Below are 18,467 nucleotides of genomic sequence, written 5' to 3' on the forward strand. Positions count from 1 at the left end.
AATTATATAAATGTAAACAGCGTTTTACATGATTAAAAGTTTGCGCTTACATTGCATTGCAAATATAATTTTGCAAACAATTGCCATGATGTTGGAAATTGTCAAAGCAGCCATTTTGAGCACAGCAAGGTTCCACGACCACCAGTCAAAACTAATTACCAATCAACGATGGTCGTTTTACATGAAGGAAATCCTCGCGATCTTCAGAGAGCACTCACTGTACCATCCTTGCTAAGGCATTCAGTTCAATCCATTGGTACTAGAAGAGCCGGTCTGGATCGTAGTTCGGGACTAAAATGGATGCCGATGATCAGTGAGGCAGAGCAGAAGTGCTAAATGAATATTTGGTGTTTAAAACGTGTAGTTGGACGAGGGGAAACAAAATTCTATTACTGATGTTGCTCCTGATTCATTAACTTCTAACCAGTAGGCGCATTTACTAGCGGCGCACAAACTTGATTGACGCTTTGGCGAAGACAGGACGTCCCGCAGTTTGAGCAGAGCCGACCAATGATCTGGGGCGCGGACGTCAGATCAACGTGGTAACCATAGCGAGCTGCGTCACTTTGGGTGAGGGAGAGAGGAGGGGAAAAAAAAGCCAGAGCGCGGTTGTCCTGACGCCACTTGTGTTGTGAGCTCCTTGCACTCTAGAAGAGCTTAACCACGACAAGCATGTGAGTAATGGTTCAACTTCGCCCGCCCGATGACGCTTTATTCTGCCTGTGGAGGGTATTGTATAGGCGGGTGAGCGGTGGTAGCTAGGCGCTTTTTCACCCTGCTAGGCCATTGCTTGTTTCATGCCCCCCCCCAAAAAAACACTAAAGCGGGGGAATAAGCATCTGCTAGGTTGCAACTGGAATTGAAGGTAAAAGATGAGGAACACTTTTTTATCTCTGCAGCATAACATTGTCTGCGCTTCAGCGAATGCTTGTGATTTTTAAATAAGTCCTGTATGTAAAACGAACTGGGAGAATTTTACCCGCGTGTAGTTGTCAGTTACGTTAGGTGAGACAGAGATGGGGAAGGATACTCTAAATGTCTAAATTGTCTTGTAGTTCTGAATGTGTAACCTTCGGCTGTTAAAATGCCTTGTAGTCGGTTAGTGTTCCGATAGTTAAAAGGGTGAGGGGGGGGGCTAAACAGTTTTTGGCTTGCCACACACGTGAGAGCCAAGTGGCACACAACCTTGCGGGACCGAAGCAGGTTCCAGCGCATAAAGAATAGACTTCTTCCACCTGGCCCCCTTCCGGTTTAAAAAAGTCTATGGGAGCATCCCTCTCTTTAATAAACACTATGCAATCATTTGTATTTTCTTTCCTTGTGTATCTCTTGTTCTCGGCAGCAAGATTGGGGCGCTGTGCTGTTCTGAAACGATTTAAGAACCGCGCGCGGCTTCTAGAAATTTCTGTCTGTCGCGCGCGGGCGCGCACTCGCAGCAGGAATTTACTGATTACTTTTGGACAAAAAAAACCCTAGCCTCTCCTCCCTCACTTATCTTTCAACAGCGGCGACTTTTTGATGGAACAATGGCGGCCACCATATAGTTAACGAGGCTTATTCGCCCCTTTTTAGGCTTGGGAAAGGAAGAATTTGACGGGAGTAGCCGCCAGTGAAAACTGTTGCGCAATGTCGAAGAAACCGCCATTATTGCAGCCCTAACTGGATGGGCCCAACCCCCTAGATTCTACTCGGCGCCCTTGCCTTTAAAACGCCTTGTTCGATCATGTAACCATTCGTCTATTTTCTGTTCATTAGGCATCTCTCTTCCGCGATTGTTGAAAGCGGCGGAATTGCTCCCAGAACACCCACTGCTTGAATTGTAGACACGTTTGTTCTATGTGCGTGCGTGTTTTCTGCGTACGTTCGCGCGTGCTTTACCAGGGCCGTTCTCGCACACGCAAAATATCCAGAACCATCGAAGGACCGCAAGTGTTTAATTTCTATTTATAGTTTCCATATATTCTGCATGAAGTCCCGAGCTTGGGATGGCTATTCTGATTAGTTAGATATGGTGCATTGCGTGTGGGTCGATAATGTACAAGGTAACGTGCTTATGACGAGGAATTACGCCCCAGGTGTCATTCATTTTTTTTTGCAGTACAGCTTATCTGCATTTGGTGAATAACGTTTTAAGGTGGGAACGATCTGGTGTTTTTTTGCAAGGATGTGGAGGAATTCATTGGTTGTGAGACATTGAGGTAAAAAGAGAGGCTGTTGGCTTTGTAGGCGTGGGAGAGATCTGGAGTGAAGTGGAGTGGGTATAATGCTCCAACTTTAAATTAGTTGATTTTTAGCTTCGGAGTTTAAATGTTCAGTTTTTCCTTGCAGAAAATGGTTACAGACCAAATGGTGTGACTAACAAGGATGCTGTGAACAAATCCTACCTGAACTGTCAATTTTCAAAGACAGGTGCTTAAACATTTAGCATTAGTCATATGGACATGCATATAGAATGCTCTGATCTTTTAAGTGATGTGACAGCATAGCATTAGACATTTCTTCTTGAGTGCTACTGATTTTCTGTTCCTATACCTTAAAAGCCCTGAACTTGATTTTTTTAATCTATACGTTAGATAGTTTATTGTTTTATCAGTATTTTCGGGGGTGGGGGGGTTCTCTATCTTTTGGCTTCATACTAATTAAATACAAACCACTGAGATATTACATATACCTACATTATCTGTGTTTCTAGATACTTGCATATTCTGAGACATTCACTCATTTATGCTAACTTTAATTGCTGTGCCTCTTGAAGTGGAGTTGTTTGGAATATTACTCCTGAAACTTTGTTATTCATATTAAATAGAAAAAGTTACTGTCAATCCCAAACCCTAAGATATCTTCTTAGTACTCTCTTGTTTCCTGATAAACTTAGTGTATGTTTATCAGCCGTTCATCCAGTGTCTATCCCATTCTTGGATTTTTCCTGAACCTTCATCCCTATTTTTCCAATTGCCTTTACATTGACATTTTATAATGTTAAATAAAAACTTTAGAACTCAAGATATGTCATGTCACTGGGCTTGCTATCTCCACTTTTACATGTCATGTTCTTCAAATTAATTGTTAGATTAGTCAGCTCCATCTTGGGTACTAGCCTCCATAGTATCTAAGACATCTTCAAGGAGCGGTGCCTCAGACAGGCAGTGTCCATTATTAAGCCCCCGCCCTAGTCCTAAATGTCTTAAATGGACATTGAACCCATGAAACACTCTGACTTTTTAAAATATTATTTGTTTTGCACCATTTTTAATTTAAGTATTTAATAAACATTTACTTATTTATTTTTCCCTTCTATATTATCATGCATTTTACTGCTGCTAAGTTAACAAATTTCACGATGCATGCCAGTGATAATAAACTTGATTCTGATAAGTTAAAGACTGGTCATACAATACAGAAATGGGCCTGTTGTCTGTGCTGACCAAGTACCCATCAATGCTAATCCCATTTACCAGCACTTGATCCACGAACATCTATGCAATGGCAATTCAAGAGCCATAATGAACGTTAATAGGAGAGTGCCCCCACCGCCCTGTCAGGCAGTGTGTTCCAGATTCCAGCCAGCATCTTCAGGAGGGGTGGGGATCTCTGCTATGGGGAAAAAATTGGTGTCTATGCTGTACACTATAATATTGCACACCTCTATCTGGTTTTCTTCACACCCCTTCCCCCCCCCCCCCCCCCCACCTTCCAGCCTCATAACTAAAAATAACTCAAAACTCCAACCCAACCAACATGCTGGTGAACAGCAACATCCTCCTGCAACCTTACCAGAGTAATCACATATTTTCTGCAATGTGGTGACCAAAACTGCACATTACGTTCTAGCATGGCCTCACCAATGTTTTATAAGACTGTAGCATAACCAATAATAACCTAAACAATACAGTATAACTACAATATTTGCATAGCATTTACATTGTATTGGGTACTATAAGTAATCCAGAGATGATTTACAGGCAGTCTTTAAGTCAGATTTGTACGTAAGTTGGAACAGGTACATTCGGTATTATTTAGCATCAGTTAGTCAAATGTTTGTCTTAGTATATAGTATATATTTTACCTTTCCTATGCATATAAAACACTTAAGGAATGTATGTATTTCAGTAATTAAACCGCTGCATTGCTTAGTAATAATTGTAGTTTTCATTGGGGCAGGGCCTTTCACATGCTCCATTATTCTCACTTTATCCTTTAAAATTGTTCCGATCGTTGACCAACTGTAGCCTAATGCTTTTCCAATGACCGATGGCGTTTCACCTCTTTCCAATCGCTTTATTATTTCCACTTTATTTTCAATCGTGGTCGTTTTCTGTCAATGAAATAGAAACACTGCGGGCGGCGAGTCCTGAGCTCCACTGGGTACTAAAGTCCACCTGCACTGAGACGGGTTAAATAAGGGACTTGAGCATCCGTGTTTTTTGGTATCCGCGGTGGGGGGGGGGGGGGGGTCCTGGAACCAATCCCCTGCGGATAAAGAGGGCCGACTGTATAAACAATTTATCGCAACATAGTGTTTCTCTGTATAAATTGACTTGTTCATTTTACATTACACCTGAAAAATACAATACTTCCTTGGTTGTTAAACTCTTGGGACAGCCTGTGTGTGACAGTTGCTGCATTAAAGCAAAGTTTTTTTTTGTCAAAGATGCTGTTGTTCCTTATATATTTTGATAGGTCTACTTGGGAATAGCACACCAGATTAAAGCTCTCAACATTTTCTAGCTTCATGCATCTTTGAAGTATTATATGCATTTAGTTTGTTTGCAATAATTTCTATTTCCTAAAGAGTCCAAGGAGGGAAATGAATAGTCATGCAACATGGGAGTAGATCTTTCAGTCATTGTGTTCAAAATATATATATATATATATCCATCCATCCATACATCCATCCCTGGTCGATAGCAAATGTAGTTGGTACATGACATCAACTTAAAATATATTAGCCCTATGTGCAGATTTACGTGGGCCTGATACTGTGGAAGTGGAACCTACTTGCAGCCTCAACATTGTTTCTATAATAATGAGACCCTGTTCTGTGGAAATTTGTATAAATGCACCATAAACTAGCCATTTCATTTGATGATCATATAGCATTTTTCACAATTGGTTTTCACATTAATTGCGTTGAGGGAAAGCACTTACTTTAATGTGATATTTTGGGGTTTTATTTGCAGATATTCTAATTGTAAAGGGTGATTTTAAATATTGAGTATGTTGTGACTGATTGTACCAATGGTTGGGCTTTGCAAAATATAATTTAAAGATCTGGCCTGATTACTAGCTTTACAGTTATGAAGCATTACTCCTTGGGTTTAGTTTTAGCATTCAGTTCCATTATTCTCATACATATAGCAGCAGTTGTCTTCCTGCAAGTAGGAATACATTTGACTTAAACTTTCCTTCATTCTGGGTTTTTGCTCAAACTCATCTGGTATAGGTTGTTTATGCTTTGTTATAAGTGGAGGAATGGGTAGTTTTGAGGTGGCAGGGAGTCTGTAATGGTGCAGATTAGAGTGCAAGGAAGTAGATGGAATACAGCTTAAGGAAGTATGTGCTTATGTACATTGGTAGGAAGAATATAGCTCTGGACTTTCTTTAAACAGGAGAGAAATTGGAGGTGCAAAGGGGCCTTTTAAGGCATCTTTTCAGTTTAACTTGCAGGTTGAGTTGGCAGTAATGAAGGCAAAATGCAATGTTGGAATGAATTTCAAGAGTACTAGAATATACAAGGAAGGATGCGCTGCTGAGGCTTTAAGATGTTACTCCACATTTGGAGTATTTGGGCTGCGTATCTCTGGTCCTTGACCATTTCATTTCCTTATTCTATTCAGTTTTTATCCATGGTTATGATGAAATTGCCTAACTTTAGCGTAATGGTTAGCATGGCACTATTACAGCTCAGCGTGATATAGAGTTCCGAGTTCAATTCTAGCATCCTCTGTAAGGAGCCTCTACTTGTGCATGTGTTTTCCCTGGGTGCTCTGGTTTCCTTCCACAGTCCTAAGAAATAGCATGTAGGTTAATTAGTCATTGTAAATTTGTCCTGTAACTTGTTTGGGTGGCGTGGCTCAAAAGGCCAGAAGGGCCTACTCTTCATTGTATTTCTAAAATAAAGAAAACACATTTACCTTGATTATGTTTTTTAAAGCACGTTTGGTTTAGAAATTGTATTTGATTCCCACCATGCATTGCAAACATTTTGCAAGTCTGCTTAATTGCCCTTGATTTTACTTTTGTAGCCAGCTCATTTCTGTCCCCTGATTCTACATCTTGTTACTTTTGTCAAAAGTCCTCCAAAGTTGCTTTCAAGTATCTTTTTTTACCCAGCGTTGTTAACGAGTAGCCAGATTACATTATATCTTGTTTGAGATTGGATTACATTCTGTAATGTTCATTTTTTAAAATCTTGTATCTTCCCACATCTCTATAGATAAAATGCAGTGAAATAACTGTATATTTCCAATTGCTGATGTTAACTAACAAGTTGCAAGTTATTTTGATCTGGACTGAACCATACCCTTGTTTTCTATCTTTTGTGTGATTTTTTTTCATGATTTGCCCTTTGAAAAACAGAGTTCCATCCTCATTTGCTGGTTTGTCCTCCCTGTATTTTTGTGTACTTTGAGAAAACAAGGCTGTGACTTCATTCACATTGTTTGTTTTTTTAATCAATTGAGATGCATGATCGGGCTTAAACAATACGCTTTACTAAACTGGTGATCTCTAATGAACCAACATTAAAATATTGCTGGCTGTGTACATGACTTTGATATCTTTATTTTTCTTTTTCCACATTTTAGCTTTCTTGTCAATACCCACTCCTCTCAATATTCTAGTTCGATTTTACTTCTACCAGACAGTCTTCTGTATACTTCATCAGAACTTTAAATTGGAGAATTTTAAATTAGTGCATTTTATAGGGCATTAGCATTTTATATCAGGCATTATTGTACCTGAGCCTTCCACATTTTAACATACATCTGAGTAAATGTATCGAAATGATCTGGGAAATAAACTATATTTTTAGGTTTACTGTTTAAGCTGCTTAAATTTTTAAGTGCTGTATATAGACTGATTAAATAGGAACACTTTCCCGAAATAAGTTGCATTTAGCAAAATCTAGTAGAGTAAATGGCTCAATAGTCTCTGCTAAAAAAAAAATGGTCATTTTGAGTTGAGTACAGAATCTAGGTCTTTAATCCAGATATTTACCTGTAATGAAGACTAGACTCGTAATCAGCAGTTCCACAAAATCCTCTGCTCTCGTTGTCCTGAGCGTAATTCTTTCTCCACCACTAACGCTTGTCTCACGTTTTCTGCTGTTGCTTCTGGATTTTTGTGTTCTTTTAATTGTCTTCAATTTCACTCTGATTTTGCTGAATGATTCTTGATGGGTTCTCTTCCACCAGTGCCTGACAGCTGATATCATCCAGGTTGCCATTGTTCATTAACAGGCTTTGACAGCAAGTGTCAACTATGGCCAGTTAATGTCAGTACTGTTGTAAACGCCTCTAATTAGGAATTGAGTATTGGAAATTTGCAGTTTCTGTGGATTTGAGAAATGGTGCTTTGCACACCTATGCTATTTATGATTATAGCCGTGAGGTCTTCCTGCACCTTCCGTCCCACAAATTCAAAGGAAAAAATCTTATCAGCTTGGCTAAGTTAGTTTGCTCTTTTTGTGCTGCATAAGTTAAAAGTTCCACATGGATGTTCTTGGCTTCTGTGACAGTATAAGTACCAGAAAAGAGCAGAATAATTCCTGCATTGAAGTCTTAATTTCTGGAAAGAATTTTCTTTCTTCAAGAAGGTAAGGGATTGAGGTTGAGCTTTAAAACTGTTGGGCACTTCTGTTGAAATGAAGGTGAGGGAGAGGAAAGACGTGACATTTGCCAAGTGAATTCCCTGCTGTGCTCCACATCAAAGATGGATAAGTGCAGCAAGGAAGTATTAGTTTTGTACTTGTAACTATCACAAAATTGTGTTTATTATTGACATATAAAAAACAATGTATAGTTGACCAACAAAAGTCGCAGTCATAGTAGCTAGCTATGGGGGCAGAAATGGGCATCTGTCCCTTTCAGGTCGGGATTGGTATTAAGTGGGTATAGACAGATTATATGGGAACCAAGTAGGTAGAAGATTTTCATTATTAATAGCTTTCCCTGGTGTAATTCAATATCTCAAGTTTTGCTGATGAAATGCCAAAAGCAATAATCTACTTGGCACCCTTGGATTAAGTGTTGCCATTATCTTTTACCTTTTTTTCCTAAATTGCCCTGCTTGTAAGAGTATTTGTGTTATGCTATTTTGAATTTGCTTGTTATAATGTTAGTGCATCAAATTAGGCATGGGGCCTAAATGCTATACGCAAGCAAATTGCTATTCACACAATATGGTTCCTTGCTGGTGCAGTTAATTTCTATAGTGACGACACAGCAAATGTTGTAATTGAATCTCTTGGTTCTGATTAATTTAGCTCAGGGGTTCCCAATCATTTTGAGTGCCCCAACCCAACAGAGTCCAGTGTTAATGTGAAAAATGCCCAATTCAGGCACTTTGTGCTTGGATCACCAAACAATGCATCTTGTATCATTAATAAGATTTTCCCCATTCCCTTCTCCCTTTTCTATTGCTCCTTTGCTCCCCTTTATGCACTCTCCTGAAAAAATTAAGACTCTAACTTTGTTTTAAACCCCTCACTAGCAGAACCCAGAGACTAAACTGACATCATTCTATTAGAATGTAAATACTTTATGCATGCGGCTTTAAAACTTGTAGTGTTTTTGTTTCACACAAACCTTGTGATTGTTTTCGCTCCCATGATGCTTTTAGGCAGCCAGCTACTGCAAAGTGGTATGACCGAAGAGACTACGTCTTTGTTGAATTTTGTGTAGAAGACAGTAAGGATGTTGAAATAAATTTTGAAAAAGAGAAGTTTACATTCAGGTACGTAGTAGATATTCAATCGCATTTATGTTAAATATCTGCCATAAGTTTAGGGGCAGCTGTTTTTGTTTGCATCTTTAAATTCCATTTGAAAAGAATTCAGGGTCTTGTAGTTGCAGTGCCTTTCTCATAGTACTTTTCATAGTCTGAATGTTTTTTTTTAGTTAAGTGCTATTTTTCTTTACTCTTAAATGTATGTTTGCATTCTTGTGAATCTATTCTTGAGATTTTGGTCACAATCTGACAGTGTGACTGCACTTTTTTCCCAGATATTTTACTACTGGAGTTTTGGGTTTTCAAGACTTATTTTCAAGCATTAACTGTTGATTTGTTACCAGAGAGACAGTTCATTGTGGACACCTTGGCACTGCGCAAGAATCTTATGTGGTTGACACTACATTTAATTTCCATATATCTTTGTCTGCCTTCCATCGTTTTTCCTTTTTAAGGTCTTCTCACACCAAATACTGCTGCTTAGCTAAGTTGGCAAACCAGTAATGTTCCTGTACTGTCTGCTAAGTAGTTTTTATTCCTTTTTCCCTCAAATATTTTTCTCCTTTGTGTGGATATGCCCAATGTATGGGTATAACTTGATTGGCAAACCACTGTGGAGGATCTGAATTTGCAGCTTGCTGCTCTGTAAAAGCGCAAAGCATGAGGGACCAAACTTGTAACACCATAATACTGACATTCCTCTGAATATTCTTACAGAAAGGCTGAAATATTGTTGCAGCAAGTATAATGTAGATGCTTGGACTAGAATGTGAAGCTACATGGGGGAAAAATACACACAAGGGGAAAGCGTGTCCACTATTTCACTAAATATCACTGTTTCATTCTTGGATATATTGATTTGGGATTAATTGAGTTTAACACAAGATTGGTAATGTTGGCTGTTGATCCAGAAAAGATCTTTGTGCCTTCCTCGTAGGGAAAGTATTTGTTCACATTTCTCTGCTTCCTCTTAAATTGAAGTTGGAGATTAATGCTGGAACCTGCAAAATGTTGTCATAACTATTATCGTCACAGTAAAATGGCCAGGAACAATCGAGCCTTTCATTATGACCATGAGGTTTGCAAGAGGATCACTTAATTTTCCACTGAGTTGAAAAGCACAATGGTGCTTAACTGACCAAGCAGTTGATAGTTTGCACTGGCTTTTAACTGGAAAGAGCATTCAGACTGTATATTTAAAGACATTAACTGTTCTGTCATAATTTCAAATGAAAAATTCATCTTGCTTGTCAACAATGGCTAAGACATTTCCTTAAAGTTTACTACTTTGGGCACTAGCTTGCTGACCTTATTTTGATAGATCTTTAGGGTTCTTGGTATCTTTGAATCAGATGCAAATTGGAGCTTCAAATCTAGGCCTCTTATTGTGGCTATCAGTAGCAATTACCAAATGATTAAAGCAATATTTAATGTAGGTTGAAAATCATCTGTATCTTTAGACCAAGTGGAGCCAAAGTACATTCTACCAGCCATCAAAATCTAACTTAATTTCAATCTGATCATTTCTTGCGTGTACTTCAGTGTCAGCAAGTTTGATGTATTGAACTTAAGAAGATGGTGAACAGATCAGTAAGTATGTGGACATGTTTAAAGACTTGCCGTATACTTAGAGCTGCATAAGGTTATAAAAGAACGCCTTTGCGCAAAGCTTGCTATTTTATTTTCCCAGTATTTTGTCCTGAATCCAATTGCAATTCTTATTATGGCTAATCCATTATAGCAAAAACTACAAATCAAACCTGGGACTTCAATTTCATTATGCTTCCTTTACAAATTCAGCAGTGATCAGTAGGAATTAAGCAGATAAACTTTGGCTGTCTTACGGTTTACACATTGAATACTCAAGTTCCTTGCTTTTTTCTTGTTTAGTTTTGTCTACCATGTAATCTTATTTTAAAGTATTGAGTACTTTCCTCTTTTTAAGCATATGCCCCCATCAATGCTCCCAAGAGCATTTGTGGAAATGGGTGATTCTTGGAGTGTTAATGCTCTAAAGCTCTGTTTTGTTTGTCAAGGTTTAGTGAATGCTTCAAGTTTTACTTGAACAAAAATTTATAATGCAGTAAAATTGGAATTTAAAAAAAACCCCCTTAATCCCATGTTTTGAGTTTGTACAACACACACAAAATGCTGGTGGAACCTCCTGATGAAGGGTCTCAGCTTGAAGCATTGACAATGCTTCTCCTTATAGATGCTGCCTGGCCTGCTGTGTTCCACCAGCATTTTGTTGTTTGAATTTCCAGCATCTGCAGATTTCCTCGTGTTTGCTTTTTGAGTTTGTAGCCTGTTTAGGTTTTTTAAAAATATGCTTAGGATGTTTACTTCACTTTTCAAGCAGGACCCTATCATCACCAGCTACTCTCTGAGATCATTGTTTGATATTTAATTTGGCTATGAGAACCCTGCAAATGACAGCCAACAGTTCTTGCATGATGTTAAAGAACTTAATGAGGTTCTTGAGAGTCATTTGTTTTTTCCCCCTCACCTTCTGGAGGTCTCAACTTGTGGGAATAGTTTTTAAATAATTAGCAGCCTTTAACCTACATGTGGTAATGGAATTATTTTGGCAGATTTACAGAACTGAAACCTAGATATATTTAATATGGTTGCAAACCATTTCATATTGCCTCTCCCTACACCAAAATGCTATAATCAGCTTCCACCACTTGCTAGGGTGAAGCCAAATGCAAACTAGAAGAATAGGGCCTCTTATTTCATCTGGGTAGTCACAACCCAATAGCATAAACATTCAATTCTGCAGTTTCAGGTAACTGCAGCCCAACCATCCTGATTCTTTCTCCTGATCTACCAAGTCCTTTCACTTGCCCCTTTCTTTCTTATCCCCCACATGGTTCCATCTGTCTGCTATCTACTTGATTTGTCTCTTCCTTACTATTCACATCTGCCCTGCATCCCTTTATCATCTGAGTTCACTCATTACCTTCCTTATCCCATAATCTGCATACCTTTCATCTCTGCCTATAACCTCTCATTATCTCCACCCTCACTCATCAGGCTCCAAGCTGTTAACACTTCAATTGGATCCACCTTTATCACTTTCTAGCCTGTCTCACCCTCTTTTTCTCTCCTTCCCCCATACTGTCTTCTCATTTACTCTTGGTCCTGATGCAGAGTCTTGACCCATTTCTTTGCCTGCAAAGGTGCTGTGACTTGCTGAGACCCTCCATAATGTTTTTTTGCTGAAAATGCCAAGTTTACTAAATACACTATTTATTTCCTCTGTATTTACGCAATTTCCTATTGGAAGTTTACCTCAGTGATAAAAATGCAGTGCTAATTGGTGGTGTTGTACCATGCTGGACATGAAGGTTTTTGAGATTCTGGTCAGAAGGGGGCAACCTGTCGTGCTTTGATTGAAGCAAGTGCCCAGTGAAAAATTGACATCCATTTGTTAACATTAGGTCAGGGAATTTGGATTCATTTGTTACTACTTCTCAAGAAGTTGAACTGACTTGTGATAGATGCAAAAAATATGCATTTTATGCCTTTCCTAGATGCTGTTGAAGATGGAGCAGAAATCTTTGTAATTCAGGTTTTTATTAATGTACAGTATTGCATATGAATGTTTAAATTAGATGAAGATAAAGAGATAGTCATACAGTGAGGCATGATTTGTACATGAAGGCACATCAGGAGTTGGTTGGATGAGAAAAGCACATCATCTTGTCAGGATAATCTGTTGTGATTCCCCAATGTCTAAATGAAAATGCATGCTTTTGTTGATGTTTGATGTTCAAATCAATATTAAAACTTGCAATTAAAGCCATCAGGCTAAAAAGATGAAATAAAAAGCAAGTGATAGAAATATCTGCACAGGATTTGTGGAGGGACATCTTCGGTCAATAACTAGGGTCATCAAATTGAAATGTTATTTTTTTCTCCATTATTTTTGGCATTTTTTGGTGTTAAAGTAGAAAAATGTGCTGTCTGTGCAGCTCTGCAGCACTGGAGGAGGTTGGTAACATAAGTGGACATGGAGCAGAAAAGTTAAGGGAACTATGGAGATTGTACTTCCATGTAAAATGGAGGTTTTGCACACCTTTTCCATTCCTTCAAAGGGTTTATATCTGCAAGCAATATAACATCAAGTTAGGATTTGGAATATTCCTTTCCAGCTGTGCCATTTTTGAACGCTGCTGCACCCGTTGCTTCAAGACCTCATTCTGATATATATCCTAATGGCTCAATTTTTTAAAATCTGCAACCAAGTATGGCATATTATTAATACATTAAGTCATAAGTTTGATATTTTAAAATTTAAGAAAAATTGAAATTCATTTATTTGTATGGCATCTCTTTTCCTTGTAGCTGTCTTGGAGGAGCTGAGAACATAAAGCATTTTAATGAAGTTTATCTTTATAATGCAATTGACCCGAATGTAAGTATTGGACAGTAAATGAGCCAGATAAGTAATAACCTCTTCTACTTTTGGCATGTTTGTTCTAATTCTTAATTGAGGAAGTATGTTAATGATCAATGTCAAACTTTTACAGTGCGGTTTAGTTGTTCACTAAAAATACAATAATGGGTTGCTGTCCCTTTGGTGACAAAGTGTGGTTGAATTTTTTGATAAATCGTATTTAAATTCTATTTTAGGGCCTAAGGAGTATACTTAACATTTCACTAGGAGAATAATAGTTGTTTCAATGATCTAATTGCATGGATCTGTATAATGCTGGTCTGTGTTCTTGTCGTGGTGTTTTGTAGGATTCCAGACACAAGCGGACAGATAGATCTGTCTTGTGCTATTTACGAAAAGGAGAATCTGGTCAGTCATGGCCACGGTTAACCAAAGAAAAACCAAAGGTAACTAGGACTATGCAATGTTGTTCTCTAATAACAACTCACACAAAATGCTGGTGGAACACAGCAGGCCAGGCAGCATCTATAAGAAGCACTGTCGACGTTTCGGGCTGAGACCCTTCATCGACAGTGCTTCTCCTTCTAGATGCTGCCTGGCCTGCTGTGTTCCACAAGCATTTTGTGTGTGTTGTTGTTTGAATTTCCAGCATCTGCAGATTTCCTCGTATTTGTTCTCTAATATCCGGTTTTCATTCTTGGTATCCTCTAAGGAGTTTGTATGTCCTCCCCGTGGAATGTGTGGGTTTTTTCTGGGTGCTGTGGTTTCCTCCCACAGTCAGGGTAATATGGTTGTTGTAAATTGTCCTGTGATTTGAGTGGGGTTTAATCAATGGGTTAACAGAGGTGTGGCTCAAAGGGCTGGAAGGGCTTATTCTGTTCTATATCTCTAAATAAAAATTGACTGATCATTTTTGCAGTTGAACTGGCTCAAAGTGGATTTCAATAACTGGAAAGATTGGGATGATGATCCAGAAGAGGAAGATCTATCCAGCTTTGAGAAGTTTTCACAGGTAGGTGCATTCATATGAGTGATTAGCTAACATATATTACTGCACATGAATATACACATCCTTCAAGAGGTATTTGTGTAGTCGGGTCAAATATGTCACAGTTCTGGAAAATGGATGTCCTTTGATTAAGTACCTGTAGGAAAAGATTTGATATTCTAGGAAGTAAACTCTTGAAGAGTTGGTTTCTTGTTTAAACCTCGTTAGCTTGCACTGAATTCTTGATTCACTTCCTGATGAGTTTGAGTTATTTTGTTCACTTGTTTATTGGCTCAGCATCTCAGAGTGTGCAACTACACATAAGCCTTCAAGAATATCATCATCTGCATGTCATAGTGTAAGCACTATACATACACCATATACAGTGGACAAAACTACATCTGAACTATGGTGTTCCTTGCACAGTGGTGCTGAGAATTTTGTCCAAATAAACATTCTTGGAATGGCAGGAAACTTGTTTGCTGTGTAGGAATACTTTATATAAAAATATTATGTTAAAGCATATTGGGATAATGTTTTTTACTAATGTAGCTTAAGCTTCTCAATGAGTGATAATTTTTCTAATGGGCATGTGATTTTTTTTTAAAAAACCAAATCTCCTTTATATTGAACATTGTGCTTGCCCACTAAATTTGCCTTAACCAAATGCAAGTACCAATAGTGTTAGTAGGATTTGGATTGTCTAGATGGTTACGGTTGTGACAGTCACTGAAGAATGAATCTGGGCTTATTGCCTTCAGCCTGATCTTCTCTTCCCAAGTAATATATAATCAGTGTCTTGGCCAAGGTGAGTGAAGGACATACCCTGGTCTGTATAACTCTCTTGCCCCTATTTAGAATGTCTTTATTAATGTACTGCTTAGAATTAAGTTTTTTTAAAAAAAATTAAAATACATCTTTATAGATGATGAACAATATGGGAGGAGATGATGGAGACATCCCAGACGTTGATGGAATGGATGATGTAAGTATGAAGACAATAGCTTAGAACTCTGTATTTTTTAAATTCATGAAATGGAAATGAGATTATGCAACTACCCAGTAACTATAGCAGTTATAACTAGACTATCAAGGTTCAAGTTCAAGTCCTCTGAAGTTTTGTAGCTTTCTGTTAATCAAGTAGTGTAGATTGCATGCTGTAATATGGCCAATTGTGCCTTTGGTAAGATGAATATCAAAATGACTGCTATATTAACTGTCTTTTATTACAGAGAAGTCATAGTTTATGGTTTAGCCAAAGGCAGGGATTTAAAGAAATTAATTGGAAAAGATTTTGGCAGTTATATTTGGTAGTTTGTTTTGTCTTGGTCAAACCTATTGAAATTGAGTTGGTCTAAGGCTTCGATTTTTGTGTTATCTGTTTGGCTATTGGTAGTTATTTTTCTTGGAAATTTTACTTTCCTTGCACTTTCACAGGTGCAGACAATCCACTGGCGCCAAAGTCATTCTTTAGTGTGTTTTTTTCTTCTCCCTCCCTCTTGGCACACTGTTACTGTGATTTCAGCCATATTTCTTCCTAGATCCATATCCAACTCTTCAAAAGTTCACCTTTTGAGCTATTCACCCGATTTATATCCTTGGCTCCTTTGTTTTTGGATTGGTACAACACACAACAGATGCAATATAAATTAACTCTTAGTAGTTGGGAGATCTTTCATTTGTGATAGTTGTCATAGTTAAGTCTTTGTCCTAGAAAGAATTCTTTGTTAGCCAGAGCAAAAAAACATGCTTAATGTTAATTGAAGATAAGTGCAATTTGTGATTTATTTTATTTTTAATGCTTTCCATAAGGCCAAATAGGGCAAGCACAGCTGTGATGCTCAGCAGAGAGGGATGGTGTAACATGGGTAGGCTTGGAACCAGGTTAATGCACGATGCATAGCCAGGCTGGGGTATAAAGTACATGAATTTGGTGATAATTGGTCATGTGCTATATGGAGAAAAATCAGTACATTTCTTGGATTACAGGAATATTGAGATTCAATGCTACAAATTTTATACTAGAAATTGTATTTAAATGGAATGAAAACACTATTTTTGATGTAGGTCTGTCCACTGTCTAAAAGGGTAATGCATTGTCATTTGTAATATCACAATGAATTCTTATGATGCATGTATTTAAAGTTTGAATTTATAACTCCATCTGTTGGGTTTGCATGTGTTGACTACTGCAAATGTACTAAGAAGTGCTACACTACTTTTGATAACTAGTCTATGTAGTTTAAGCTTTTTTATTCTTTTTCTGTGACTCATGTTTTTGATTTGGAGTATTTCACTCTCAGATGTCCAATTGCTATTATGCAACTGGGAACACATGGGGTGTAAATGGAACGAGTTTGTCCTGAAAGTATTTTGCTTGCTAACTATAATAGTGAATTAAAGTCATTCGCAATATATAGTAAATGCCTTTGTTTATCCTTTGTTCTGTAGGATGGGTCGCAGGATAGTGATGATGAGAGTAAGTAAATTTTTTATTTGTTTTTGAGGTAATTTTGTTTCCACTGTACTTTAATTAACCATCTTTTTTTTTTGTTTTTCCAGAAATGCCAGATCTAGAGTAAACAAATTGAGGGGAAAAGGCTTCAGGGAATTGGAAGCAACGCATTCATTAAAATGTTAATTTTTAACAAAATTATAAGTTGATAGTTGTTCAGGGCAGTGAGGCATATTTCAATCCATTTTCAACCTGTTCAAAAGGCTTTTCTAGGGGTCGATGCATACCAGAGTATTGGACAAAATTGCTTACCAGTACAGGACAATATAAAAATATGCCATTATGCATATTATATGTCAGGACTTGAGTAAAAGTTATTTACAGTGATTTGAATTTGTACTGATCTAGTACTAAACGTTGTAGTTGGTATCTAATACTGAATTCCTTCAGTATCAATTAAGCCACCGTAGCTAATTCTGCAGCAGTTAGGATAGTGAGGTTTTAATAACTTTTCTGAGTGGCTCCATCTCTTAAGAATTCGTTCAAACTATCAATGGTATTGATTGACCCTTAAGCTTCTACATCTGTTAGTATGATGAGTGATAAAGCTGTACATTGTCGCTTGTGGATCTTAAGTGGCTGTACATTTAGATGACCAAAAGTGTATTTGCACTGTCTTGATTATGAATGCAAGTTTTAAGGAAACTGTTAATACACTATCTTTAGGATGTATTTTGTGAAATCTGCTCAGTACAAGCTGAAAACCTCAATTTATGTCAAATGCAATGGAATTTTTTTTAAGCCTACAATATCTTTCTAATAAACTGTTAACACTTAAATATGCTGTTTTTACTTCACCCATTTTGCATGAATAATTGCTTTCTGCACTCATTCGATGTTTTGTATTTAAAATTTTCAGTTATATTCAAAAATTCCTGTATGGATGTACTGTAAAATGCTATTAATACCCTATCCAGTAGTTCTGAAAGCTATAGTGCTTCTGGCATACTTATTAAACTTGCTAGGGCCCCATTTTCTTGCTCCCTTAAATTGGTTCACTGAAGAGCTATGTAACATTTTTTTTAAAGGGTGAGCTAAGTGTTTTGATATTAATGGTAGGGACCAATGGAGCTTACTGGGTGGAGGAAATACAAAGAAGGCCTTAAAGCAGGACATGAGGGGCTGCAAGGATGAAGTGCTTATTAAATGTTAACCATAGAGTTAGTGTTGGCGTGTGGCCTAGTGGATAAGGCATCGGTCTAGTGATCTGAAGGTCACTGGTTGAGCCTCAGCTGAGGCAGCCTGTTGTGTGCTTGAACAAGGCACTTAATAACACATTGCTCTGCAACGTCACCGGTGCCAAGCTGCATGGGTCCTAGTGCCCTTCCCTTGGACAACATCGGTGGCGTGGAGAGGGGAAGGCCTGCAGCTTGGGCAACTGCCAGTCTCCCATACAACCTGCCCAGGCCTGCGCCCTGGAAACTTTCCAAGGTGCAAATCCATGGTCTCACAAGACTAATGGATGCCTATGGAGTTTGAAATTGAGGTTTGAACTGCCCAGCGTAGGTAATCATAAACAATGATATTTGGATGGGGGGGGGGGGGGGGGAGAGAGATTTGTATTTATGGAGAGGAATTTTTTTTTAAAGAGAAAACAGGTTGTCCAGGATGAT

The 18,467-nt window shown here is 38.1% G+C and overlaps 1 protein-coding gene across 2 annotated transcripts; it reads left to right on the forward strand.

Moving 5' to 3' along the window:
- The first annotated feature begins 522 nt into the window (after positions 1-522).
- LOC132384599 (prostaglandin E synthase 3-like) lies at positions 523-17,633 on the forward strand. Of its 2 annotated transcripts, XM_059955831.1 has the most exons (8): positions 524-674; positions 8,842-8,955; positions 13,300-13,369; positions 13,699-13,797; positions 14,271-14,363; positions 15,265-15,324; positions 16,791-16,818; positions 16,902-17,633. In XM_059955831.1, coding segments are annotated over exons 1-8 (486 nt in total). In that variant the 5' UTR covers positions 524-672; the 3' UTR covers positions 16,922-17,633. The 2 variants fall into 2 exon arrangements, with proteins under 2 accessions (XP_059811815.1, XP_059811814.1); XM_059955832.1 differs by lacking the exon at positions 15,265-15,324 and having other exon boundaries at positions 523-674.
- Positions 17,634-18,467: the final 834 nt, after the last annotated feature.

This window comes from Hypanus sabinus, chromosome X1 (assembly GCF_030144855.1).
Source record: "Hypanus sabinus isolate sHypSab1 chromosome X1, sHypSab1.hap1, whole genome shotgun sequence".
NCBI lineage: Eukaryota > Metazoa > Chordata > Chondrichthyes > Myliobatiformes > Dasyatidae > Hypanus > Hypanus sabinus.

Coding starts and splice junctions, on each gene's coding strand:
- LOC132384599 (XM_059955831.1), top strand. Junction 15,325..16,790: donor ACGTTGATGGAATGGATGAT/GTAAGTATGAAG, acceptor TTTGTTCTGTAG/GATGGGTCGCAGGATAGTGA. Junction 16,819..16,901: donor GCAGGATAGTGATGATGAGA/GTAAGTAAATTT, acceptor TTGTTTTTCCAG/AAATGCCAGATCTAGAGTAA.